The sequence below is a fragment of the Pleurodeles waltl genome, chromosome 9 (genome assembly GCF_031143425.1).
Source record: "Pleurodeles waltl isolate 20211129_DDA chromosome 9, aPleWal1.hap1.20221129, whole genome shotgun sequence".
NCBI classification, from domain to species: Eukaryota; Metazoa; Chordata; class Amphibia; order Caudata; family Salamandridae; genus Pleurodeles; species Pleurodeles waltl.
Window position 1 is genome coordinate 984,396,685 of NC_090448.1, and position 27,556 is coordinate 984,424,240.

General features: G+C 43.7%; 2 protein-coding genes across 3 annotated transcripts in view; one reads left to right on the top strand and one right to left on the bottom strand.

The window, feature by feature from the left end:
* Positions 1-9,493, top strand: part of MLH3 (mutL homolog 3) — a 156,876-nt gene extending 147,383 nt beyond the window's left edge. For both annotated transcript variants that reach the window (XM_069208470.1, XM_069208471.1), the window contains one exon: positions 8,860-9,493. In XM_069208470.1, coding sequence (XP_069064571.1) covers positions 8,860-9,045 — 186 coding nt within the window. In that variant the 3' untranslated portion in view covers positions 9,046-9,493. The remainder of the gene's footprint in view (positions 1-8,859) is intronic.
* Positions 9,494-9,499: 6 nt separating this feature from the next.
* EIF2B2 (eukaryotic translation initiation factor 2B subunit beta) overlaps positions 9,500-27,556 on the bottom strand; it is a 73,609-nt gene continuing 55,552 nt past the window's right edge. Inside the window, exons 4-8 of the mRNA XM_069208473.1 lie at positions 26,476-26,639; positions 26,058-26,153; positions 25,045-25,182; positions 24,309-24,375; positions 9,500-10,089 (exon numbers count right to left, since the gene is read on the bottom strand). Of these exons, the coding sequence (XP_069064574.1) occupies positions 9,932-10,089; positions 24,309-24,375; positions 25,045-25,182; positions 26,058-26,153; positions 26,476-26,639 (623 nt within the window). The 3' untranslated portion in view covers positions 9,500-9,931. The remainder of the gene's footprint in view (positions 10,090-24,308; positions 24,376-25,044; positions 25,183-26,057; positions 26,154-26,475; positions 26,640-27,556) is intronic.

The following is a 27,556-nucleotide window of genomic DNA, read 5'->3' on the forward strand; positions in this document are numbered from 1 at the left end:
CTCTATAAAGTTTATGTCATGAACAGAAAAGGAACAAGGCTAAAAAGAATAGATGGAACTTGGCAGTCAATGGCTTAGAGCAGGAACACAAACAGAGCGGTGCCTAAAACATTGTGTCAGTTAAAAGGCGAGACAGAGCTGTGAAAATTACAGAAAGAGCAGCGAAGTGATGGGAGCAACACAAAAGGGTCTAGATTGAACAGAATAAATGATAAGCTAGCAAGAAGACAACTGAGAAGTTCAGGAAGATAGATAAAAAAGGATATAAATCTACCCGAACATGGAGTGAAACAAGAAGAAACTGCGGTGTATAGAGTGATGCAAAACAACAAAAGGCATAAATACAAATTATAGATGGTAGGTAGTTGCCAACTAGTATATCCAATACAAAGGCCGTTACTGGTACCTACGTGTGCCTTGACAATACTCTTATTTTCCATTCCAAAAGTTGATTGTTTTGCTACCAAGGCCTCAAATACTTATCCACTATCTGCATTTCATTCACAGCTGTCCCTAGTAGCTTGAGTAAAGGTTACATCTCATTCTCATCTGCCCTATATATGGGACTTTTATTGTACCTGTGAACAGTAATTGGCACACTGCTGGCCTCACCAATGCAGATTACTTTCTCAATTTTCATGCTCATTAATCTGATTTCATATTTTTCTTAGTATATTTCTATGGAAATACACTTTACTAAAAGAAGTCCGATTTCTATCTTTCATCCCCTTATCAGTTCCAGTCTTAATACCATTTGAAAACGAATGTTACTAAGGCAACTTCCCAGTCATGCTATGGATTTTGAATCATTATGCCTTTTCATGTCTGTGCAGCCCACTTAATGTAGAAAATAAGTCGTTTTATTTTCGCTCATTCTCCCATCGCTGGCTGAATACAGTTGAGAAAGAAGTTATCTCACTATTTCTGTGTTTTTCTGAGAAGAGACAGTCATCCTTTCCAGAACTGGATCTGTCATAACACTACATGCTGTACAGCTTATTCACCACTGTTATGCTAGGAATCACAAGAAATATTGCCTTTTTACAGCAACAAGGAGTATGGTGGCACACATTCTGCCTAATAATTTCAGGATCTTAGACTCCTATCTGATTAAGAGTAAGTCTTGCCTAGCTCCACCCGCATAGCTATTTTAATTATTCTTCTCTGACTTTACATTTAATCTTGTGCTTAAAATATTGTTCTTCAAATATTGTTCTTCATTTCCTAAAAACAAGGCCCACAACACTGTTTGTTTTTCTCTACTAGGATTAACCCCTTCTCTGCCAGCCACCCCCCCCCCACCACCCGCCACCCCCCCCCCCCCCCCCCCCCCCCCCCCCCCCCCCCCACCACCCCCATCCTAAACCATTTTTCACTATTTGGGGTATGTCTTGCTTAGGCCGCCATAACTTTTTGTCCACGTAAGCTATCCACGCCAAATTTGCTTTCTTTTTTGCCAACATATTGGGGATTCTAAAGGTACCCAGGGTTTGTGGATCCCCTTGGAGACCGATAAATTAGCCAAAATACAGCTAAATGTTAGATTTTTGGGGGGGAAATGGAAAAAGGTGCTGCAGAAGAAAGTGTCTATTTTTCCCTGCAGATGGCATCAACGAAGGATTTGCTGTGTTAAAATCACCATCTCATCAGCTTTCAGGAAAGGGCTTAATTGAATCAGAAAAACAAAATTTTCTACACAGTTTTGGTAGTTTACTGGGTCATAGCCCATTTTTATGCTTTCAACCTCCTTCCAGTTTGTGGTGCAAATGGGTGTGAACCCAGTGGTGGATCTCAGAAAGCTACACATTTTTTAATTCAGCAAGGGGACATTTGTGTAGATCCTTCAAGATTTTCCTATTAAAAGTAATACTTGAAATAATAAAATATTGAAATTGAGTTGAAAAAAACAGCCATTTGTGTCTACGTTTTCATCTGTAACTTTTTTTTTTTTTTCCTATGGCAGATTTTCAAAACAATATAACGCTACGTCTGTTTGACCCTTCTGGTTGAGGGGATATTTAGGGCTTGTAGGTTCACTAAGAACCTGAGGTACCCAGAGCCAACAACTGAGCTGCAACTTGCAATGGGTTTTCCTTGTGTACCGGGCATGTAGCAATTTATCAGGTAAAATATAAAGAATGAAAAATAGGTATCAAGGAAACCTGTGTATTTCCGGAATGGGCACAAGATATGGAGTTTAGAAGCAGTAGTTATTTGCACATCTTTGAATTTGTGGATACCCATACTAGCATGTGAATTAGAGGACATTTTTAAAAATGACACTCTTTCATTTAGAAGGAACAAATGCAGAGAAAGACAATTGGTAATAACACTTGTTCTGCTACTCTGCATTCCCCCAAGTCTCTTGATAGAAATGGTACCTCACTTGTGTGGGTAGGCCTAGTTCCTGCAACAGGAAATGGCCCAAAACGTAACATGGACACATCACATTTTTCCACTGAAAACTGACCCTTTTTTTTGCAATGTGCCTAGCTATGAATTTTGGGCCCTAGCTCACCCGGCACCGAGGAAAACCTAGCAAACCTCTACATTTTTGAAAAGTAGACACCTAGGAGAATCCAGGTGACTTGTGTGACTCTCACCACATTTGTTTTATCCAGAATCCCTGGCAAACCTCAAAATCTGTTTTAAAAAAACACACTTTCTTCACATTTTGTGATGGAATGTTCTGGAATCTGATGAGAGCCACAAACATCATTCCAACCACCATTCTTCCAACTCTCCAAATAAAAAAGGGTACCTCACTTGTGTGGTTAGGCCAAGTGCCCGTGACAGGAAGTGGCCCAAAATGCAACATGGACTCAGCACATTTTCCACCAAACACTGACCCTCTTTTCCCAATGTGGGTAGCACTAGATTTTGGATCCCAGCTCAGCCGGCACCTAGGGAAACCGAGGCAGCCTGTACATTTTTTTAAACTAGACACATAAGGGAATCCAGGATGACTTGCATAGATCCTGGTAGTTTTTTTTTTTTACCCACAATGTCCTGCAAACCTCTACTTTGCCAGAAATCACATATGTTCCTTATATTTCTGTGATAGAAACTTCGGAATACGCAGGAATCCACAACAGTTCTACCACCCAGCGTTGCCCCACCTGTGCCAATAACAGTCCTTCCCCACTTGTGTGGCTGGGCCTGGTGCTGGGACAAGAACAGATCAGACCAGGGACAATGGGACCCCTTGTGTGGAGACTCCTATTGACAACTGTTGGATCCGTTCCCGTCACTGGCACTAGGCCTAGCTACACAAGTGGAGCAGAGTTTTTATCGGTACAGATGGGGCAATGCTGGGTGATAGGAATTTTGTGGATCCTGGAAGTTTCCATCATAGAAACCCAGGGAATATGCGTGACTTCAGGCACAGTTGGAGGTTTGCTAGGCATTGCGGATTTTTTAAGAAACGTTTCTATTGTTTGATAAAATTTCCATGCTTTTATATTATCAAACAATGACGCAAATGCGGCGCTAAAGAAGTATAAATCAGGCCCTAAGTTCCTGCTCCTTCAAAGGAGAGAGATTCTGTATTTGGTTGCACCTACAACTTTGATCTGACCACCTGCCAAGAAGAAACTTTACTTTCTTTTTTGCTTCATTTTGCCAGATCTGGTTTACCAGTCTCTTCAATTAAAATTCATTTGTCAGCTGTTACTGCCTATAGAAATTGTCCTTCACAAACTTCTTTTTTCAGGATACGCATGGTTAAGGACTTCCTCAAAGGCAATAAAAATGTTTTCCCCTCAGGACGTAGACTATCTCCTCCCTGGGAGCTGAACATTGTATTGTCACGTCTTATGTGCTCAGCATTAAAAAACAATCCATAAATCTTCCTTATAATACCTCTCCTGGAAAGCCACTTTCGTTGTAGCTATTACATTGGCATGGAGGTTTAGCGATATACAGACTTTATATTTATGAATTCTCATCTAAAATCTCTTCCTAAGGTAGTTTCAGAATTATATAAACCAGGCCATTACTTTACTAGTGTTCTTACAGAACCCTTCTACCCTACAAAAGAGATGTCTCCACATGTTGGATATGAGAAGAGTTCGGAAATTGAACCTTGACAAAATTAAAGAAACTTTGTATGTGCAAAAATGTATTTCTAAATTATGTCCTTTTATGCACATGGGTTAGCAATGTCTGACCAATCTGTGGCCAATCTGTGGCCAGATAGCCTAACAGAAAGCAACAAACTAGCTATCGGCAGATAAATCCTTAACTGGTAAAGAGACAGCCCAGTCTACCAGATGAAAATCTGCTACGGCTACGTTAATGAAAAACATTCCCATTGCTGAAATTTGCAAGGCAGCCACAAGGTCTGTTCACATTTTTACGAGACACTGTTGTCTTTATTCAGAATCTAGGACTCCTAAATATGGCAGGCTTCCTTGATCTCTTTGCCTAATTGTTTCTCTGAGTTATCTTTCTCCTCTTCCAGCACGTTTTTGGGGACGAGCTAGCTAGTCTGTTCAGTGCCTGTGATTATCAATGGAACTCTCCAGAAGGCAAGGGCAAGGTAATTTGAGTTTTCCGTTAGGGGAAACGGAGACAAAGAAGGCAGGATTACAGCTTTTGTGCATTTCACATCATGAAAGGGAACAAGTGGTGGTATGATGGCCCAAACACTTGTTAGTGATCTTTTCTTAGAGTAGATCACCTACTTTGGAATCCACTCATGAGCAGCTTAAAAAACCTTTTTTTCCATCAGTGGCAGATTTGGAATGCTTCAAATTAAATGGCGTGTTTTTGACATCTTGAACTCTATCATGTATTGAAATGTTGGTCTGGTTCAACCTTTTTCTCTCTGTCTACCTTTCTAAGACTATCTTAGTCAGGTACATACCTAGATACTCCAAAGGGCATCTTGAATGGAGTGCGAACATCCAATATTCCTCCAGTCAAATTATTTAATGCACTCTGGGCTGTATTCAGTTGATGGAACCAACTCAGTCCTGAACTTGACAGACTACATGTCAGGTCTTGTTTAAGCTTACTGTTGGCTCACTTAATAAATCTGTTACTCTCAACATGAAACAGGTGCAAGTAGTGGAGGCATGCTCCTAGAATAGACATAGTATCCCTGAATGCTTTTGAGCAAACACCGGATCACTGTCTGAATTAAAAGTATGAATTGCTCACATGGGTACCAAGCTTTGCAAGTCCTTTATGATCACTTAAGCATCAACATTTCTTTGTGGCCAAATCCATAAGAATTAGAAGAATGAATCCACTGTAACCAATCTATATTTATATTGATTAACAGATATGATTGGTTGAGATAAATTACATAAAAAGGGCAATTGGAGATAGTGAGACGAGCTTGAACTGGCATTTTGATAGAATGTTTAATTTGTTGACCAATGGTATATTGCCGTACACTGGCTTGTTTATGTAACCCTGGCCACCAGTATTGTTGTTGGGGCAGCGACACAGTAGCACTTATGCCAGTGTGGGCAGATGCTATATCTGCATGAGTGGCTTTAATTAAAGCTAACTTAAGCTGCTAATTAGGTGTTATTCAATCTCCCACTTCAGGCAGAGAAGCTAACAGTGTGTTATCTTGTTTGAAGGTGTAGGGGTGCTGCTAGAAAAGCAAATTGGAGGCTTTTTACTCTTAATTGTTGCTTGAATTGCTGTCAAAATATCTGTCAATTTTTGATTGAGATCTTGTAAATCAGTCATCCAACACAATTTGTGTAGCTATGGTCCCATTCAGGATTTGGGTAATTGCCACGGTCATTGCTAGTGGATGGCTCTTTTTCAGGTTTGGGGACCTCGACAATGGAAGCCTAACTTGTAGTGTCTGAAAGGCAGCCTATCTCTATGGATTTCTTACAGACCTCCAAAAACACATCCACCAGTAGTCCAGCGTATATTCAGTAAAGGTTTCTTCAGAGCCCATCTAAATGGGAGTCCTTCCCTTTTTCATTCCCCCAGAGTTAGCCAACAAGTGCTCTTTTGAATTGGGGGGCATCCAGGCCCTCTCTCCCTCTGTTCTGCAATCAGTGGTGGTGTATTCAAGTTACCCATTTAGTGTCTCACTAATTGTCTGCCATTTGCATCACTTTTCTTGTACAAGGCTTTCAGATATTTATGGAAGACTGAATTTTTCCCTGCTTGTGTAATCTGTAAATCTTCTTTATGATCAGTGATTCTCAACATTGGTCGCCTCCCAGTTTCCAGGCTAGTATTCTATACAATTTCTGTCAGAATGTTGTTTATGAGAATTGATATAGCGTCATAAGTCACTATAACTCCTTTTACAGTTTCATATGTAATTCTGGCTTATGCACCTCCCGTTCCATTACAGTCAATTCCTCTTCAGTCATCTTTCTATTGGCTTGCAGTTTGTTGCCATATATATATTTCCTTAAGTGTTGCACTTGTAATACTGCTTTCGGTGTGACCCACTTTGTTGCCCTGATGGAGGCCATGGTCCAGTTTTGCTAAAATATTTGTGAAGTGTCAGTCTTGTGTCTCACAAAAGGTCATGTCTTGCAGGGCCTCCACCTGCAGTATCCAGGTCCGTATGCTGGACCTACCATTATGCCAGGAATATACACTGAGTGGAAAAAAATCTGACAACATTCTGCTCTGGTAATGTGAGTCGGACCAAAGGTATGCAATTATATTGTGGACAAAGATGTGATCAGTTCCGCTATAGAGAAAAAGGAATATATTTTATTGTGAGAGTGGTGGTCCTGAGTAGTCTACACGGTCTGATTGGATACTGATCTCCCTCAAATGCATGACCGCCTTTGTGGATGCAGTCACTCTAGGAGGTGCCCATCTACTCTTCAGACATCACAGTTAAATCTCACCACACATCATCAGGGCACAAGACCAAGGAACCAGCACTTCAAGTAATCTTGAAAGAGCATTGGGTCCAAGATTCTCGGAGCGAAGACATTAACAAGGCAAAGCTCATCTGTTTGGGGGTTCTCCTAACAAGGGCAATGCACCCGTCCGTGTCCTGCAATACTGAGGTCTTGTTAAAGGTCACACTCACACCCCCAAGCCATTCATATAGCTACCCCATTATGAGTGAGATGATTAATACATCTCCCACCTCCACTTTTTTTTGTTTTTTTAAAACAAACTTAGCATGTTCCTCGGCATTCAGGTGGATTTCTTTAAGAGGGCAGGAACTAGGTTTTTAAATTTCAAGTGTCTGAGGACCATGCCTTTCTATAATTTTTCAGGCCTCTTACATTCTGTCATAGTCCCTACCCCTATCCAGCCCTCTGAAAAGTGCTCTAAAGTTGTGTGAACCCTCTTTCATATGAAATACCGCAATGTGCCACCATCCATTGCTGCCCCACTTCTATGTTCCTTCTTCCTGACGTGGGATCTCTGCTACGTAATCAAAACGTTTAATGTATAACCTACCATCCACAAAATAATAAACTTTCAAGTGGTGCAGTATTTAGCTATCAGCAGTTCCTAAAATGTCGATAGTCCCTTGCAGCTTGGTTCAAACCAAAACTCCAGGCCAACTTCGCTCTTCTTGTCAAGCTAAAAAGTGTACAAAAGATTAACCAAGAAAAGTGTGCATAGTGAGCAGAGCACCAACATTTATTTCGCTCATCGCACCCCGCCCTCCTCTCTCCCCCTTTGCAGAAGGGGAACTAGAACATGTCAGATTCACACCTGGCAATGTTCAGGAGGTGGGAGACAGTCTTTAACTCGCTGACCACCACATTGACGGATATTTGTGCCTTGTGATTTGTTTCTGTGAGAACGGCGAGCTATCTCACAACTTGCAATCCAGTCCCATGCATCTCTAGAGACAAAGAAATAATCATGGAAATCCTTGAACACTTTCAATTTGGTGAGGAAAAATAGCATGTAATGCATTTCGTGTTCACGGGGATGTCTTAGCTGATTCAAATGAGTGGTGTTGAAGTCTTTCCTGCTAAGTAAATGGTCAAGAAAGATTTTAAGTGTTGGTTCTTCTTACTGCGCCCATTCGTTCTAACATGCTCTGTGCAAAACGGCTTCCCTGTCTCAAACATCCACGAAATAGGCCGTGATGGCCTGCATCTGTGTGCCAGGAAACTGTAGAATTTTATTTTGCCTGAGTAGGCCGGCCCAAGCATGTTTTTCACTGTGGTGCACTGTCACAACTAGCAGCATCTCAAGCTGCTGGCTTCCACATCACAAGCGCCCCTCTGGAGTTCATATAGCGTTTCACAGGAATGGTAGAGTGCTACATACTTGGCGTCTTCCCGATCGCTGACATCCACAGAGCAACCCAGCACACCAAGGCCTCCTGGTGTCAGGGGAACAGCTGTAGCCAGTAGGCATCCTGCCCATTGCGACCAGCACAGTCTCTAGTTTCAGATTTTCAGAGCTGGTGCAGGTTTGTGGAACATCCACGGACTCTGCCACAACCAAGCATGGTACAGGACATCACCGTGGACACTTAGGTTTACCACGAGCAGCCTCCTCATGTTCTTCTGTTTTCACCAATTCCATACACTAGACGCAAGGCTCCATTTGTACACTGTCTTCTTACATAACAATGGCACCTCCACACCAGTCTGTCGTAGTTGCCAGAGTTTTGCCCAAGTCTACCTTCTGTGCTTTTCATTTCTTATGTGGCCTGGATTCCAGGTTTTGCTGGATGCCACAACGAGGCGAAAGATGAGCTAATTTACAAAAGCATTAAAGATACAAACGGCATTAGTGGTGTAGTCCGTAAATGACATCTTTTGGGTTTGTTTTTATACTGTTGATGAGATCAGAAATTTGATACATGTGCTTCTAGTAAAAAAAAAAAAAGTGACACTGAACATTCTGAAAATATCTTCACACCTTTTGTTTGTCCAACAGAAAGATCCAAAACCAAACCTAGGTAACCTGCGGAAAAAGTTCAGAGCCTGGCAGATGTTCGGCATGCATGAAAAGTCCAGCCAGCCCACTCCAATGAAAGGAACTGCAAGAGAGACCTACACGCAGTCACAAAAAGCGACCAAGCCACAATTCTCATCGGAGGCATGCAGCAAACCTGACCATTGATCGTGAACAGCTTGAAGCAAAAGAGAATATTTTTAACAGAGAAACATCAGCATGGTCAGATTTTAAACGGCAATAATTCTGAAGGGGGCTACTAAATGAAACTGGTGAATGACTCTCCTCATCCTCACCCCCGAATGGACCTACAGAGTGCTTTTTCAGTATTATTTTGAAGAATACAGGCCACCTAGTGATCTGCAGCACAAATGTGAGAGAGCAAGTCCGGAAATTCTGAAATTGTGCACGGTTACCCTGCTCCAGTGAAGACCCATGTTAAAATTGCCTCAAATTAACTTTTAAGACCTGCACTGACAATTTATCTAATTAAATGAATACAGAGATTCTTCTACAAGCTCAACACCAGTATTTATTAATGCATTATGTACTTTGTAAAAATATAAATCTGTTCTAGTCATATTGTGTGTTAACTCAATGAATGACTTTTTCAGCCAAAATGTTGACATGAACTTCTCTTTATTTATGTGAGTGACATTTTGAAATGGTTACCTGTTTGTGTATAATGCCAAATAGCCACTCCAGGGTGCAATTCTGTAAACGTACTGCTGGCAGCATGCTTGTTGCTTCAGGATGACTCACTCCAAAGTAGTCCTCCTACTCTCCCCCACTTAAAAAGCTCGGTCTGGGAGAGACATTTGCTAACTTATTTATCCAAAGATCGTGATTCGGTTCGAAGATTAGTTCTTATATTGAGCAATATACTTTCCTAATATGAAATACGTACAAGAAAGATAAATATGCACTTCTGTCCAGAATGGGCTCCCGCACACCAGGCCATTCTCTAGCTTGGCTTTTGTTTGTAAAAGCTTAGTTCATCATGGCCCAAATTTGTTCCCGTTTCTCTCAATCAGACATGTTGTCTGTGCCTCGGTCACAGCTCATGGTCACCGGGATGGTACAGTTCACTCATCAGCCGATAGATGTATGAAGGAGCATTGCCTCCAATGTTGGAAATGAAGAGAGTTATGAGCTCGGGAGGAACATAGTCAAAAACTGGGCACTGCACACTAATCTTGGATAAGATCTCACCTGAAGGAAAAAAGAAAAAAAGATCAGTCACAGTAACGGGTAAGTAACGAGGTTATACTATTGCCGATAAAGAAAATCACTTTCAAACATTTTACTTCCAGTTCACCCCTGAAAGCTCCGGGACAGATGTACATCTGTTCCGGAGCATATGCAATGATGCCGGTCCAACTCAAGAATACTTACTTACCTACACATTTGGGGTTGGCAGCTCCCTTCCACTTAATAGGTTGGAAGAAGAAAAACATAATTTAAGTACTGCAGAACCCGGACACTTTGGGGTAAATTATCGATGGGTGGGCATTCGTGCAGCACAACACAAAATGTACAGTTTATTTACCAGACATTATTAAGGTCTGCAACTGCATGAACATGTGTAAACATTAAATAATTCCCTCCCCCCTTTTAGACTGCTGAATCCTCACCTGGATTAGCAGTGCCTTTATGTATTAAACACAACACAAATAATTATTTGGTGCAGTTGGAAAGGAAAAGTCTCCTGTAAGGGATGAACTTTCTCTGTGCATCCCCATTCATAACACCCTGGACCTCCAAAATACCAAAACTAAGTAGTTGTTCCTTTACTTTTTTGTAAAGAAAAAAGAAAACTGACAAAAGCACCCAAAGAATGGAAGGGAAGTGGGAGTGCTTGGTTGTTCTTTAAAATATATATATATATATATATACATATATATATTTACTTAAGCCACAACAGCAGGGCACCCAAACTACTGTTTTTTTCTGCTCCATCAAAGCAAGGTGTTGGAAACATCAGTTAGTGATTTTGCATTGCCAAAGTGCAACGGATGTGGCCAGACATGGGTCCCATACATGTTGTGCCACTGGAACAACCTTCAACTGACTGAAAAGCTCCAAATAGGGTGAAACTGGTCTTGGCTTGTTTGTGTTCTGCTTCATAGAGGACATGCCTTGTCAGTTCAGACTGGACTGTACCTAGTGGAGAAGAACGAAGGCTTACTGGCATATCGCTGGTTCATGTCTGAGGCGGCATGGTGGGTACAAAAACAGTGGACTATACTGCACCCCGATAATTACCAGTGGCTGATTAATTTAACCATTAAACACCCCCAGCCCCTCCTCTTTTTCTTTTTTTACATTTTTGACTGCCTTTTTTTAATTGCAGTTTTTAACCACCCTATCTGCCTAGCGTTCACAATCTGATTTTTTTGTTTTTTTTTTGTTTTTTTGTGACGATCCCCATAACCCCTCACTCTCCAATAGCCGAGGAAGGTAGTTTCATCTTATGTTCCGACTGATACTGTTACCTCCCCAGGCACCAAACTGGATCAAGAATTTCGCAATACCACTCCACTCCAACACCTTTTGGATGTGGCATCATGAAGCTCTATATTGCAGCACTTGGTGCTCAGATAGATGTCTATTCCATTTTTTTTTCATGTCCTTTGCTGTAGATCGAAAGTGCTCAACTTTGAGGTTTTCTTCAGATTTTGAAGTTTTGCAGTAAAAATAGCCTGTTGCTGGTGCCCTTGTTGGTTTTAGCCTCGATGTCTTTTTTTTTTTTTTTAGTACGTGTGTTGCCCTTCCCCTGTTGGCTCAAGTTTCTGTCTTCAAAGTCTCCCATGGATGGTAGTTTTACCTCCAATGGACCCAAGATGGTTGCTATTTATCCTGATCTCTATCGTTCTGGGCCCTGCGAAAAATGTAATAATGACTCCTTTGTCTAGGTCGCCCAACCGTGGGCACATTACTTCCATCTGGTTAAGCGGTGTTCCTCCGTCACACACCCACATCATTTTCAATTTCAGGAAATGTAGTCAGTTCAGGGTCAACCCTCAAACACTGTATGGCTGGGCTGGCTAGAGTTCCAGCACAGATAACCAGCACTGTTCTGCATCTGTAAAGTGCCCCATGCTGCTAGACCCTCTCCTGACTTTTTTGGTATCTGGTGCTCATCTGCTTATGTGGTGGAGTAAACCTAGGCTCTATTGATCAGGCTCAGACCTCCTGTTCCCTCTTGCGCCTTCGGGCCACTGTATGCTTCTCAACCAGGCTGCCCTGGAGCCAGTCGGCTTTGAGCACCTGACTGGCGACTTCCTGGCCCTGGTGTCTTCTGCGTCAGCTGGCTTAGTCGACCTGGTAGGCTCCATACTAGCCTGAGGCGCTCCACTTTGCTGCTAAATTTTGTCTCTTCTTTTTTTGTCATCACTGCTGATGACAGGGATGCCTTAGCGAGGCCTGCACCCAGCCTCTCATGCCAGCTGTAGTCGATTAGGACACTGGGAGTGCTACTGGTGATAAGCCCACTTGTGCTGCACACTCCCAGAATACTTCTTATTTGAAAGTGGAACAAGCTCAAAATAAAAATAGCCATATTGCTCCAGTGACAAGGCCCCAGAAGCTATTTTCAGTGGCAGGGCTGTAGCTGAATCCTAGAAAATGTCGAAGTACAGATTATAAACTTTCATCTGTAATTTATGGCATCTTCCACAGACTATTCTTAATATTTAGTAAAAACCCAAATTGGATTTGTAATAAATATTTAGGAAAAGTAACCTTTAGAAATGTACCTCTACCTGCCTGAACCTCAAGTAGGCTAATTGGCATTAGCCTACTGAACTCTGGTCTGCCAGTGTTTGGCATAATCAGGTTTGTAACTGCAGCCGGACCAATTGGCAGAAAGGCCAATTAAGGTGGACCTAGGAACTTCATTAACTTTTAAAGGGGCCTTCACTTTCACATGTAAATGTAAGGTGAGACCTCTAGATGGCAAATTCTCCCCCCACCCTCCCAAGGAGGGGAGCTACTCCTAGAATCAGTTTTGATAGCCCAGAGAGAGAACTGCTTATTTCACTGACCACAACTCTCGGTAGGCACACAAGCTCTGCACAAAGGAGAGAGAATTTCTCAACCTTTAATTTTTGAAGTAAAGTGCACTGTGGGACTGTGTGCATTAGGTCAACCAGGAACAAAAGTAGGTAGTATTGCCCCATAGAACTTTTATTCCCATTGGATACAGAGGAGCCAAGGGTCACCCCGCCCACTACCCGATGCCAACCATAAATGTGACACCCCAGGATTTCCTCCTCAGAATATTTTCTGGACCTGCGATGCAACGGAGGAATGGGCCTGTTCTTTCTTGTACCCAGTACAAATAAGTGGACTCCAAGGGTCAACTGACTGATTTTCTGTGGGCCTACTGTAGGGAGCTGGCTATCTATGTAGTGTACCAATGTCAGTGGACACTATGCAGATAGTCCAGGGCAACCCTTATTGTTTTGGAGGGGTTATAATAATAATCCCAAAAGCTCTCTTTTGTGGTAGCGTGGGCAAGCAGTTATGCTTATCAGAGGATAGTGTTAAGCATTTAGGAGCACCTGACCACAGAGGTACGTTTCAGCAACGGGTGCCTTGTTCACTTTAATGGGAAAAAGTCCTTCGACAAAGAGGCTGCAAGTGGGGACTGGGGGGCCAGTTCAGGTGAACCCAAAGGGGAGTGGGGGGATTAGATCTTTAAGGCCTCGGGTCACGCTGCTGAAGACTCACTGCTCTCAGTCCCTGCAAAGAGAGGCTGCAGATGGCAACTGGGGGACCAATCTGGGCAAACCCAAGGGTGGGCTCAGCTTCTGTGGGTCTCAGTGCTCCAGTGGCACAGTCGCCCCCCCCTTGGCCTCTGGCTGTGGGGCTCGGGTGCAGTGGAGCTTGGAGGCATCAGGTCACAGTGGTCAAAGACTTAATCTGTGTCTTGGTGACCTGGGGAGGGGTCAGCATCTCTGGACTTTAGGGAAGTGGGAGGGCTGACCTGAGCTCAAACAATCTTCTCCTGGCTCGTTGTTGCCTCGGTGGGCCCAAAAGGATAGAGAACCGGACTTCGCAAGCAGTGCCTGCAGGTGCAGGAAAGCAGCTCCTCTGCTCCAAGGGAGATCTTTCCAGGTTGTTGAGGTGGTGGTTAGTCCTCCAAGGGTTTGTGAAGGTCAACCAGCTCTTTGCGAAGTTGGACCCAGCGAATGTTGAAGTGCAAGCAGATTTGCTAGGCTTTTGTGCCACTCTTGGTTTTTCGTTCTCCTCGGTCATTCTTATTTATTCCTCAGTTCCAAGTAGTCGAGTCTTGACTTGATCTGCTTTTCTGGCATCAGGGGGCCCTCTAAATACTTGAATTAGGGCCAGGAAGAGTAGTAGCCAATGGGCTACTTGCTCATTGGTGTCACTACACCCCCTAGATGACCACTTCCTATGGGGAGTGGGCATCACCCTGTCACAGAGTTCCTAATTCCACCACACACAAGATGGTGGAATTATCCTTTTTGTGTTCACTTCTGGCTGCCCAACTTAGGGGTGTGCTCAGCGTGGAAGTGTGACACGCCTACTGACTAGCTAATTTTCCCACCTGTCCTGGTGCCAGGTGGGCCTCATGGCAGGTGGCTGTCTCTCCCAGGTCTGGAGGAAGCTGGTTTCACGTATCAAAAGGTGGCAGGGCTTTGAAGTCCCTGATTGTGGTATGCAGATTTACTAGACATCGAGCTGGAGAAGGTGATAACACCTCCTTCCAGAGCAGATATTGTTTTTGACCTCAGTGTGGGTTCTCACCTCCAGGGGATCAGAAACTCATCTGAGGTGGCAGACTGGTCAATACTAGTCAGCCAGCACACTAGAGGACTAGCAGGGTTTCAGGTAGCACCTCTAAGGTGCCCTCTGAGGTGCATGTCATAATAAATCCAACACTAGCATCAGTCCAGTTTCCCATGTATACAAGTACACATGCTGCAAGAGGCTTTTTTCTCAAAGTGACCAGGACCAACTGGACATTGCTGGTTGCCTCTGCTGGAATGAATCTTGGCCCCAAGTGTTGACCCTGAAGTCCTGGAAGAGGCAAACTCAGAGGAGTTACTCTGCAAACCCTGCAAAGTTGGGACAGCTTCAGACTTGTCCTGCTGGATAATGGTGAGGCCCATTTAGAAAAAAGGCTTGGACTAACCCAGTTAGTGTATCTGACCCATGTTTCACTACTTCGATCTAAAATTGTGCATAGTTTATGGAAGCTGTAGACCAGGACCTATCACTGGTGCTATTTTTACTTACAATGTTTATTTTTAAATGATTTTTTTTTTAATTCTCTAACAGGTTAATTTAGTGACTTTGGGGTTCACCCTGACAAGTTAGTGTCTGCCCACCCCACATAATAATCTATTTTCTAACATGTGGTCAAACATATTGGTAAGAAAAGGTTTTCTTTTTGTGTTTGCAGCGGCAATTCCACCAATCCTGTCCATTTTGCTGTTTGGGACGGTGCTCTGGTTTCAGTGGAGTCCAAACCAAACAGCCTTTATGGGCTGGGGCACGGGAGCCATACTTAAGTCGTTTCTACTGACTGCTCTTTTGATGATGTGTCCAAGTATTAGAATTCCTGGTTTCATTCTTTTGGGCCCTCTTTTGAATTTTGATGGCTTTTTGATCTTCTGTCCATGACTGAGGCATACGGTTGGCCTGGTTACTTTTTGCAAGCCCTTGGTTTGCTCCTCAAGTGCCACTGGTTGTACCTCCACTGACTAATGATAGAATATGCTGCATTGGTGCCGAGTGGTCACATGGTGTGTTGGTCCCCACTTTCCAGCCTCTCTTGGCTGTTGATTTTTGGGTTGTTTTGGGCCTTTGCTTTCTCTCCATAAGCTGTTCAAGTGATTATATTTGAAGACCATTGCAACCTCTCATAGTATGTCAGGAGGGGATTGTGGAGTTCCTCCCTCATGATTCTGCAGTGCTTTGCCACAAGGTTTTTTTAACCTCTATCTCTTATTATCTTGGTCGATGTCTTCAACTGTACAGCAAGCAACCTCTTACAGCCTTACACCATGTGATCCTTGCTTTCCCTCCTAGTGGGGGTATGTGTTCAACCTGCAGAGCTGTTCTATTCCCATTTAGGCCCTATAGGAGCCTTCTGCTAGAGAATGATAGAGTGCTATGTCCACTGGGTCCTTTTCTTTTCCTTCGCTTCGGAACAGAGGCTAGGTTCATATCACATCTCATTACTGGGTTTGTGTGGATGGGTGATTCTTCTTTCTAACCAGTGGATTTTCGTTTGCCTTTCCTGGGTTGGTGATTTCATTTCCTTTGGTGATAAACTGGCTAAGATGCTGTGATAGAAGGTTGATGTCTTTAGCAAAGCACCCTGCTGTGTTCTTCGGTTCTAGTGATGGCACTTCTGATTTGGTGCTTCTTTGCCCTTGCTGGTTTAGGAAGGATCAGCCAAGAACATAACCATTCTTTATCTTTTAGGGGTAGCTTTTTGTTGCTAATAATAGGAGTAGCACTCTTGTCAGTCAGTTCTATGGTTCTGGTCACTTCTGTCGGGACAAGTTCCTATTATCTGCTGCAATTCTCCGTTTAGATTTAATCAACGGGGGCATTACGTTAACTTTGTCAGGTTTGCTTCTGCCCATTAGGGGATGTCAGAGCACCGGGTGGTGCCAAGTAATGTATATAGCTCAGTGACATCACATCCAGGAGGCGTTGGTGGACTTGAACCTTTGGCACCACCTGCCAATGTTAAAGAAACACATTTTGCAGATCCAGTCTGGTGCTTGGGAGAGGTTCATGAGGTGAGAAACCTGCTGGGAGATGGGATATCCATCAGAAGGATTGTTACAGAGGTAGGAACCTTTTCCTTCTTGGTCACTGCCCTTGTGGGATGGTAATCATGTGACATTAAGCCTTTTCTGCCTTTTCTTATGCTTGTCACCAAAACAGCTGCAGTCTCTGGGAGCCCTTCATAGAAAGTCTGAACTGATTCTTACTTTCATTGTATTTTTCAGTTTGATGGCTGAGATTCTAGGTCCATTTTTTATTTTTTTTGCCCAGGGAGGTGGGTGGGTGGTCGCTTGATGGCGTGGAATAGGAGATCAAAATACAAAAGCATTTAGGAGGACTTTGGTTCCTTCCTGCACAGTCAAAGAGCTTAAAAGGTGTTAACCACTGATGATGTGCTTTGGGGTCATGTTATGTGCAAAAGGGACTGTCTGTATTGCACGCTAAAGAGGGGGTGTTGAGCCACGGCACTCTGTGCGGAGAGGTGTAAGACAGTTCTAATCTCGAAGATGCAAGGGAGGCTTTGACAAACGTTGCCATGCTTCCTATGTTTTGTCAGATGATGGGAGAAGCCACTGACAACTGTGGCCCTTATTTACTATGAATTTGGCCAGTCTTGACTCAAATCTGAGTATCAATTAACTTTCTGATGCAAATGCATTTTACCACTAAACTGCTATTTTGCCTTTGGTGCCCCGGGGTGGAACAGTTTAAAGTTTATTGGGTTGTGATGCGCAGCCAGCTCAAATAAAATAGCCTATCTTGCCTGTGCATCAAAACGTTATGTCAAATGAAACCGTTTAATATACCTATGTGTACATTATGCGTTACACAAAAGCACATATCTTATTTAGCTGACCCCAGTGCAGTTGTCTTCATACAGGAATTTGTACTGGAGAGGGTACCGTGGTATAGACCTACACTACAAATTGCTAGCTGAGCTGGCCTTTGCTCCATAGTACGAGGGTGTCAAGCCCAACAGCTTTTTTTTTTTTTTTTTTTTTTTGCATCGTTGATCTCAGCTTATCTGCTGCATTACCTGCATTGTTCACATAATTGTATTCTAGATATGTATTGGAATTTTCAGAGATCTCACATACATTTCAGTATATGCAAGTTGTACATACCACCTACTCGGTAGTTAGTCCATCTCTCACATTGGTATCACTGAACTATATTAATTACTTGTACCTTCGCTGCTGCTATTATCCTTGCTTGGCCCCAGTCTGTGTTTTGCTAGTGGCTGATTTGAGGACTCCATTCTTTCCCACGACTCTTAACACACCAGGCTTACTTCATCTAATGTTTAATCAAACATATACGAGGCACACAGGTTCTCAGGAGTTACTGGGCCCTTGGGAATCATAAGTTTAACAAGAACCGTACTGGTATTCAGTCTGAAGATTTGACCTGCTACACGAAGGTGAAGGCTCACGTGAAACACCAGGGAGAAACACGCAGGAATCAGTAAATCTCATTCCTGCATTTTCTTCCCCAAAAATGTATGTTCGATGGCATGTGTGGCTGTAGATACACATGCCATCTAGTTTTGGGTCCGGAGTTCTGCAAGCCGTTTTCTTCAAATGTCTTTTGAGGTCGAGTGACTCCTCCCCTCAGTGATACTGGACATGGGCATCGACTCCATTGTTAGATTGTCTTCTCCCTACCGTTGAGTTTGGATGTGTGTGCCTCTGTTTCATACAGCTTTCTTTTCTTACTGTTTTGATTATATTGTTTTTAATGGTCAGTTTGGGCTTTGAACAGTCGCCCTTTGGGGGCGCTAATGCCAGTCTCGCCCTACCTTCCGCATGTCTCCTCTTTCAACAAAAATGTTCTTCTGATGGAACGGGCACCCTTTTGTTTTTCTTCACATTGTCACGCAAAATATCCGCACACTGACCAACACTTCATTTCCAACCTCTTGACCCCCAACCATTGCAAGGCCGATTGTGACATTTGCAAGTCGTTAGGTCGAAAAAGACTCTTAGGGACTGGAGGGCTCGATGACTTGAAATGACCCAGAAAACATCGACCAAATCCCCAGATCTATTTGGGGAAAAGCATGCACAGGAGGAGCCAACTGCAGAGGAGGAAGGGGCCTTCTCCACTGAGGACAGCTCCAACTCCTATGTGGAGTTTGATATCGAAATGCAGGACTTCCCATCTGCCCAGGACGAGTTCTTTGACCCCTATTCCATCACACAAGCCCTCCAAAAAAGTCCCCACTACCGGTCTTGGAGGTTGCCACACCACCAGTGCCTCCCAGACATGGTCACTATTGAAAAACTGTTTTGGCTTCCCCACCTTCGGGCTTGACTCCTAAGATTTCCATGAAGGCTAAAGCCTCAGCCTCGACCTTGGGCTTATCGGACCGAGAACTTGTTTTGGTTCGATCCAAACCTCAGCACCGAGCTGGCAGCCGTCTCCTTAGACACATGCAAAGCTAGCTGCATAAGTCAAAGCTTTCAGTGCCCAAAGCCTTGCAGCTGAAACACTCCGGCCCATCTTGGACGTCTACTCCTGTTGAGCCACTCCTCGAGAGAATGAAAGACATGCTAAGGATATATTTAAGGAGCCAGGCCGAGCTAGGGTTATCATTCCTCCCCTCCCTCCCGCCCCCCAGATGGATAAGAAATACAAAGCAACTCATTTAGATCCACTCTTTATTAGGAGTTCCACCTGACTATTGTTGCCACCAGTGCCTGCAAATAGGCAAATAGTCAAGCCACTGGGGACTCACCTCCTGCTGCGAAGGAAAGCAAGCAAACTGATGCTGTTGGGAAGAGGGTGGCGGCACAGGCTGCAACCCGTTGGCGCATTAACAATTCACAGGACCTCTTGGCCCGCTATGATAGGGCACATTAGAATGAAATGGAGGAACTGTTGCAGTACCTCCCAAAGGAACACCATTAAAGGAGGCAACTTGTTGCTGAAGGACAAATTATTACCAACAACTCTATAAGGTGCGCCCTTGATGCAGCAGATACAGCGGCAAGAGGTATTAACACCAGTATCCTTCTCAGAAGGCACTCATGGATACGGTGTTCTGGTTTCAAATCAGAGGTCCAGCAGGCAATTTTAAATATCTATACCTTTTGATAAGGAGCACCTGTTCGGAAAACATGTAGAAACAACATTAGAAAAATTTGAAAAAAGACACAGATACTGCCAAGGCGATGGGAGCATTACAATCTGCCATTGAGACGGGCTCCTTTTGTCTCCCTGGCTATAGAGGAACATACAAGTCCTCCTCCACTAACACCACCAAATCCCAGCAAAAACAACCCTGGTCTTCTTACACCAAGGGTTATTTCAGAGATCCTATAGAGGGGCAAACAACAAGGGTAGGGTGAAGGCATGCCTCCGCACGCAGAGCAACACCCACTGCCAAGCTGTGACTACCTACACCCTCCCTTTGACCACACAACACCTATCGGGAAAGACTTCAATTTTCCCACCCAGTTTGGAACTCCAGCACTACAGACAAATGGGTGTTAGTCATTATCCAACATGTCTACTGCTCATTACCACACCACTCAACATTTCCCCATGCACGCACAGGAACACCTCGCGCTTCTCAAAACGGAGGTCCAAGCCCTTCTTCGCAAATGGGAAATAGAACCTGTTACTCCCCAACACCGAGGCTCAGGAGTACATTCCCTATACTTCCTGATCTCTAAAAAGGATGGATCTCTAAGACCAATCATAGATCTCTGACCTCTCAACAAATACATTGTATCAGAACACTTCCATATGGTCACTCTACAGGATGTCATTCCCCTTTTTCAACAGGGTGACTTTTAATCAACACTAGTCCTAAAGGACGCCTACGTTTACATACCAATACACCCTTCTCACAGCAAATCAGGGTGGCTCCTCTGCTATGCCCCCCTCAGTGTGCATGTATGTTAGTCCGGCTGTCTCGGGCCGGCCAAACACAATGCGAAGTGGGCTCTCTAACGCAGCAATGCAGCCACTGCTTTGCTGGGTTGGAGACAACAGATAAGACTTCCACCCAGCTTCGGAGCGCCCGCTACTCCCAAAGCTGCTTTCATGCAGTCAGCAGCATGAAAGCAGCGTTCGGATTAGACAGAATGCAGAGTGGGAGCCTGTACCTGCAGTCCAGTCGAGGAGCGGATGGGAGCAGCGAGGCACAGCACAAAAGGTAAGGTTTTAAAAAAAGAAAATTGTGCCCCCCCCGTACCCCCCCACCACGAGCCGAGCCACCCTGCCCCTTTTCCCACCCACAGGCCACCACTGCCACAAATACTTAAGATTTGTCAACATGATGTTCACAACTATCACACCTGTATCAGACCATATGGAAGTAGACACTTCACCACAAAATTCACCTGTTGGCTGAATTCCTTCCGGAGGCAGAATATGACTTTGCAGACGTGCTTAGCAGGATACATCAACAAGTCCATAAATGGGTACTCCACTCTCAAGTCCTTCTTTCATACTTCCAAACGTGGGGGTCCTCTCACATAGACCTTTTTGCCACTACAGAAAACGCAAAATGCTCAAACTTTGCCTCTGGGTATCCACTATCTGAGGGCAATGCACTATAGATGAGTTGGTCAGGGATGTCTGCCTACACTTTTCCAACTCTCCCTCATTTAATTTCTGGTTCGGATGCTGAGGCAAACATCTCTCACCATGTAGCTCCCACATGGGCATGCCAGCCCAGGTTCACCACACTTCTAGATCTTTCAGTAGTACCACATGAGAAGCTCCCCAACATGCTGGACCTTCTCATCCAGAATCAAGGGCAAATCAGAAATCCAGACCCCAAAATTACTCAACCTTGCCATCTGGCTCCTGAGGTCAAGAGTTTGGCTACCTTGAATTACCATAAGAGTGTATAGACATTCTAAAGGAAGTCCGTAAACCTACCACTACAGCATGTTATGCAGCAAAATGGAAATGCTTTGTTTGCTACTGTGAAATGAAACAAACTGATCGTGTCAAAGCCACGGTGCCAGACGTCACCTGTTACCTGCTTAATTTTCAAAAAATAAATTTGGCTTGCACTTCCATATGGTTAAACCTGGCTGTAATAGCTGTTTACCTTCATAACAGACAGCAGCTCTTGCGGTTCAAAATACCAGTAATCGAAGCTTTCATGGAAGGACTTAAAGGAGTCGTTCCCCCCAGCACCCTCCTGGAACCTCAACATGGTTCTGCCTAGACTCAAGGGTCCCCCATTTGAGCCTCTATATTCATGCCTGCTTCAATTTCTAAGACAGGAGATTACATTCTTAGTCACCATTACCTCACCAAGGGGTGTTAGTGAGCTCAAGGCTTTAATCTTAGAAGGACCTTTCTTCAAAATACAGATACAAAGTGGTTCTTCATACCAATCCTAAATTCCTACCCAAAGTAGTTTCACAATCTCACAGATTTGTTTCCCTGCAACCAGACTGTTGCTAAAAGAGCTGTACATACCTGAGATGTCATGAGTGCGCTCATGTTCTACAGTTATAGAACTAAGACTTTCAGAAAGACTAAACAACTCCTTGTAGCCTTTCCTCCACCTCAAGTCAACCCGATATCCAAATCAGGCATGGCCAGATGGCTAGTCAAATGCATTCAAACTTGTTACATTAAGGCCAAAAGACATTTACCTGTTTCTCCAGAGAAAACTCTCCTTGTAAAAAGGAAGCTACTGTGGCCTTTCTTGGGAACATTCCCATAGCTGACATTTGTAAGGCAGCTCCATGATCAGCTCCACACACCTACACCACGCACTACTATATGGATGTTTTAGGATGCCAACTAGCCAGTGTAGGTCAGGCAGTCTACACTCTTTTCCAAACTACTGCAACTCCCACTGGCTAGCCACTACTTATTGAGGGGGGGGGGGGGGGGGGGGGGGGAACTGCTTTACCGTCTGTGCAAAGCACGTGCATCTACAGCCACAGATGCCATCGGACAGATTAGGTTACTTTCCTGTAAGCATCTGTTCGTGGCATGTAGTGCTGTACATTCACATGCGCCCTCTCTCCACCTCAGACGCCTGTGGCCGCTGCACTGTTTATTTACATTTAGCACGGACATCTTTTTTTCTTACACACACCTCTCACTCCTTTCTCACCCACCTGCGGGAAAACAATTCAAGAATGGAGTCGTTGCCCATGCGTAATATCACCAAGGGGAGGTGTCACTCGACCTTGTGACTCGAAAGAAAAACAACCTGCACATCTCCGGACTTAACACTAGATGGCAGGAGTATGCAGAGCATGTGAATCTACAGCATTACACGCCACTAACAGATGCTAACAGGGTACGTAACAATCTATTCCCAGTGTCCTACTCCCATCACCCAAAAAATACTGGGAGGACGATTACTGTAATTCTGAGGGGGTGATATGCCAGGAGTTCTAACAAACCATTCAGAATTTTGCCAATCAGGCAGATTTTCTAAAATAGCAGCGAGAAAAAACCTTGCATCGAAAACCACAGTCATTGAATCTAGTTACCTGGCATATGAAATATTACATTTCTTGTAGCTTCTTAAGGAATTTATGGACATTCTTGAGGAAGTGTTACATTCATCACAGCCTACTGTACATTAAAGTAGAAGGGTTTTGCAAACAACTGCGTTATAATACATGTTGTTCAGGCATCAGTCTAAGAGATCAAATATGTCAATGTAACAAAAGTCAGGCTTGGCTTACAGATCTATACCAGTTATCTGCCGACTATTGTCCATTTAGAGAACAGTAAGCCTGCTTCTACTTTTAGCATACTCTTTGTAAAGGCTTTAGTGGGAGGTATTAAGAGAACTGTCATGCAAAAAGTACTTTAGGTACCAGTTTATGAGTTAAACATTGTTCTTAACTGACTTATGGGGGCAAACGTACAAACCAATACACTTGGGCTCATAAGAGAAGTTGGTACTTTTTGTAACTATAATATCATTGCTCAAAATTAGTGAATTACAGGTGCTATCCATTGAAGAATCATACTTCTGCATCATAGGATCTTCATTGATAGTCAAACACTTGAATAATTCCACGCTGACTGTATGGTCCCCGGAGTACTTTGTATATGTAGATATTGCCCATGAATATAAAAACACATGGTGCTAGTGTCCCTATGTCCATTAGATGAACAGCAACCTTTAGCGGTCTATCAAAGGTGAACCTTTTTCCTGCATGTAGTCTTTTACATTGAAAAATTAACATTTCAACACTGCATTGCAGCATCTTAGTTCCAAAAAGGATTGAAAGTGTCTTATTTGAAGCAGAAAGAATGACCTCCCCAATTCAATAATCAAGCCAACCAATCCACCTATGACTGGAGGTTAATGAACAATTTGATGAGTAACAAATAAAGCAAAACTGAAATGCTGCCTTGTTTGCTACGTTCTTCGACCTCAAGTGTGTCCAAAAGGCTGTAGATAAATTGTTTTTTAAAGAGACAGACCCCTACTCCCCTTTCATCCCCCCCTCCCGTAACCCCACAGGTTTTTTTTTGTTTTTTACTACTACATAAGAGGGGAGATTTTTAAGATCTGTCCAGGTGTATGGGAGGAATTCTAAGGATATGAATCTGTAGAAAAGACATGAGATAGATAACTACGGGAACACTTAAATAACATTTCCATGTTCCTTTCTAGTCCCCAAGCCCATCACAAACACCTTAAACCAGTGTACCTTCAGAGAAGGGAAGCACCTCCTGTGGGGACACAAACTTGTGGAAGGAATCCTCTTCATTAGGAAACTGAAATACAAAAATGGGACATGTTAATGTTCCAAAGCACTTCAACATGCAATATATCTCTCCTCATATCCAGTATAGGAAGGTTTGCACACAGTGAAAACCTCTACATCACCTCCAGTTGTACTAGAGTGCAACAGAAAACATGGATATAGTAATGACCGGTTGTGGCTCCCATCACACCCAGCTGTGCCTCAACTGCAGATGACCAGGTTATCAGCTCTGCCTAACCTACCTATTATGCATCCATTGCTACGTGACAGCAGATTTTCTCCTCTCTTACAACCCCCTCCCTGGCTCTCCGCTGTAACATCCAGTCTGAGGGGCGGAGTGAGGCTGTGCACAGGGTCTAAATAACCCTCATCTATTTTAAACTAGGGACCTCCAGAAATCTTCAATCATCAGTTCTGTGTGACCCATTATACCCTCCTTTTCAGATTGACAACCAAACGTTTATCTTTGTTTCACCCAGACCACCCGTTCACACATGTAGATTGTCCTTTTCAACCCAGACCACAAATTTTTTTAACTATGTTACACTATGCTTTGCTAAGGGGAAACTAAGTATTAACCAACCCTTTTATGCCACTTTCATATCTTCTCTACAAAGTCATTTTTACAACAGGTGCATGTTTTAATTTCCAAGGGCAGGTAACATACATCCCGACTAACCTGTGGCGAGAGTTTGAACATGGGAGCACAGACAATAAGAGGGGTGGAGTGGTGCTTGGCTGCTAATGCCAGTGTGTGGGTCCCAGCCACAGCTCTCAGAGCTCCATTGGCCAGAATCGTTTTAGTCCCAATGATAACCTACAACAAAAACAGGAAAACACTTTAAGATTGAAGAAGCATGTGGCTCCAGTAACAGTCTTCCGCTCAGTATACACAGAGTAGGTCCAGCCCAAAATGTGTGTTTTTCCCCATTGAGGAAACTAGTTTACCTTGTATGGCTAGCTCCCAGATGCAAGCAGAGCTGCCGGTCCTCTCCCAAAATCACCATATAGTAGTACCACTTCCGGCCTAAACAATACTTAGAAGAGTGAGCTAATTATGTCTCTGAAGCATCAGCCTTTACATTCCGCCCCCTTTGTGCCTGTCCCATTGTCTCTACAGTGCTGGCAAAGCATTGCTGCTTACTTGTTTTCTTAGAAGGGGTGTTTGTAAAATATCTTCCTATAACACCTACTGGAATGTCTGGCCTACCCACAGTTCAGTTTCTCTCATATTATTCAAAACAGGTTTTTGCAAACTGTAGAATTTGTAGTTTGCCTAGCGTGTTGTACATTCACATATATACCGTCATAGAGCAAAGCATCACCCAGTTAATGTCTGGATAGCATCTGCTACTCTGGTGTAATTTGGCAACCAGAACCTCAAATCTTAAGGGGAGGCTCAGAAGGCCTGGTTGCTCTTGTGGAGCAGAGTGCTGAAATGAAGGGGTTTAAACCCAACTGCACCTGGACTGGGCTTTAAGGGAGAACATGTATAGAGGCATGGGCACCTAATAAAAGGTAATAGTGTGAACTTACTAGAGATTTCTTCTATTGTAGCCCATGGCTGAAAGCACCATGTTTTACAATGCTGTAATATTTATCGTTGGCTTACCCAGTCTGTTATTCTATTTTCCTCGTACCTGAACCATGTATTCCTGTTTTATTGCTTTATGATCTAAATGCCCTCCATACCTTATTCACCCTCGACATAACAGCAAAGATAGCTGCATCTGTTATGACTGTGGTTTCGATGTCTGCTTCGGACAAGCGCACAGCCATTTCATGACCCTGGGTAAGAAAAATGTTTTAAGCATTAAACCAATGCATCTTAATAAGAAAATCCAAGTTTTCACTCAAATCCAACAGTTTGTATTCTCTGAAGTAACCTATTTTCACACCAACCAACATTTGTGCATGCCCCCTGCAAAAACACTGTCCTCGTGGGCTCCTCTCCATCACTTTTACAGCCATCTTTCCAAAAGATTATTGCACCACCCCCTCTCACAGACAGAATCCTTTGCCGTCCTCTAAATCTAGCACTCCTGTATACAGTAAACACCACTGCCACAGCGCCCTTTCACCTGCCTGGCCAGCAGGTATTGGTCATTACCTGACAAAATGGTGCACACTCCGCTACAATGACATGGAATTTACGCTTTCGTGCAGCCTCCAACAGGAAGGCCTCTACGGTACGAGATCGGCCAATGGTCATTATCACTTCGTTGGAGTGGATGTGTTCCAGGGCCTGCATTGCAATGTTATCTATTGTCCCCTCTGCAAAGACAAAAAACACAAAAGCTATGAGTAAACATGTCTGAAAATGAGGGCGGTAGGGAATTGGTAACATCATAGGCACACAGCTAACAGACATCCTGAGCAACATTTAGGGCATGGGCTGTATTGAAAATGTCACTTACCCAGTGTACATCTGTTCGTGGCATCAGTCGCAGTAGATTCGCATGTTCTGCAATAGCTCGCCATCTGGTGTTGGGCCGGAGTGTTACAAGTTGTTTTTCTTCGAAGAAGTCTTTCGAGTCACGGGACCGAGTGACTCCTCCTTTTGTCTCCATTGCGCATGGGCGTCGACTCCATCTTCGATTGTTTTTCCCCGCAGAGGGTGAGGTAGGAGTTGAATTGTAGTAATAGTGCCCATGCAATGGAGTGACTAAGTATGCACCTATTTAAGGTTGAGATGATACATATATAAATAATTGAAGGTAACTTCCAAACTGCTACAGGCTCCCGGGGAGGCGGGTGGGCACATGCGAATCTACTGCGACTGATGCCACGAACAGATGTACACTGGGTAAGTGACATTTTCAGTTCGATGGCATCTGTCGCTGTAGATACGCATGTTCTGCAATAGACTAGTAAGCAGTTATTTCCCTAAAAGCGGTGGATCAGCCTGTAGGAGTGGAAGTAGTCTGAAATAATGTCCTTAATACAGCTTGACCTACTGTGGCTTGTTGTGCGGATAACACGTCTACACAGTAGTGCTTGGTGAATGTGTGAGGCGTAGACCATGTGGCTGCCTTACATATTTCTTGCATTGGGATGTTTCCTAGAAAGGCCATGGTAGCACCTTTCTTTCTGGTTGAGTGTGCCCTTGGTGTAATGGGCAGCTGTCGTTTAGCTTTAAGGTAGCAGATTTGGATGCATTTAACTATCCATCTGGCTATACCTTGTTTTGA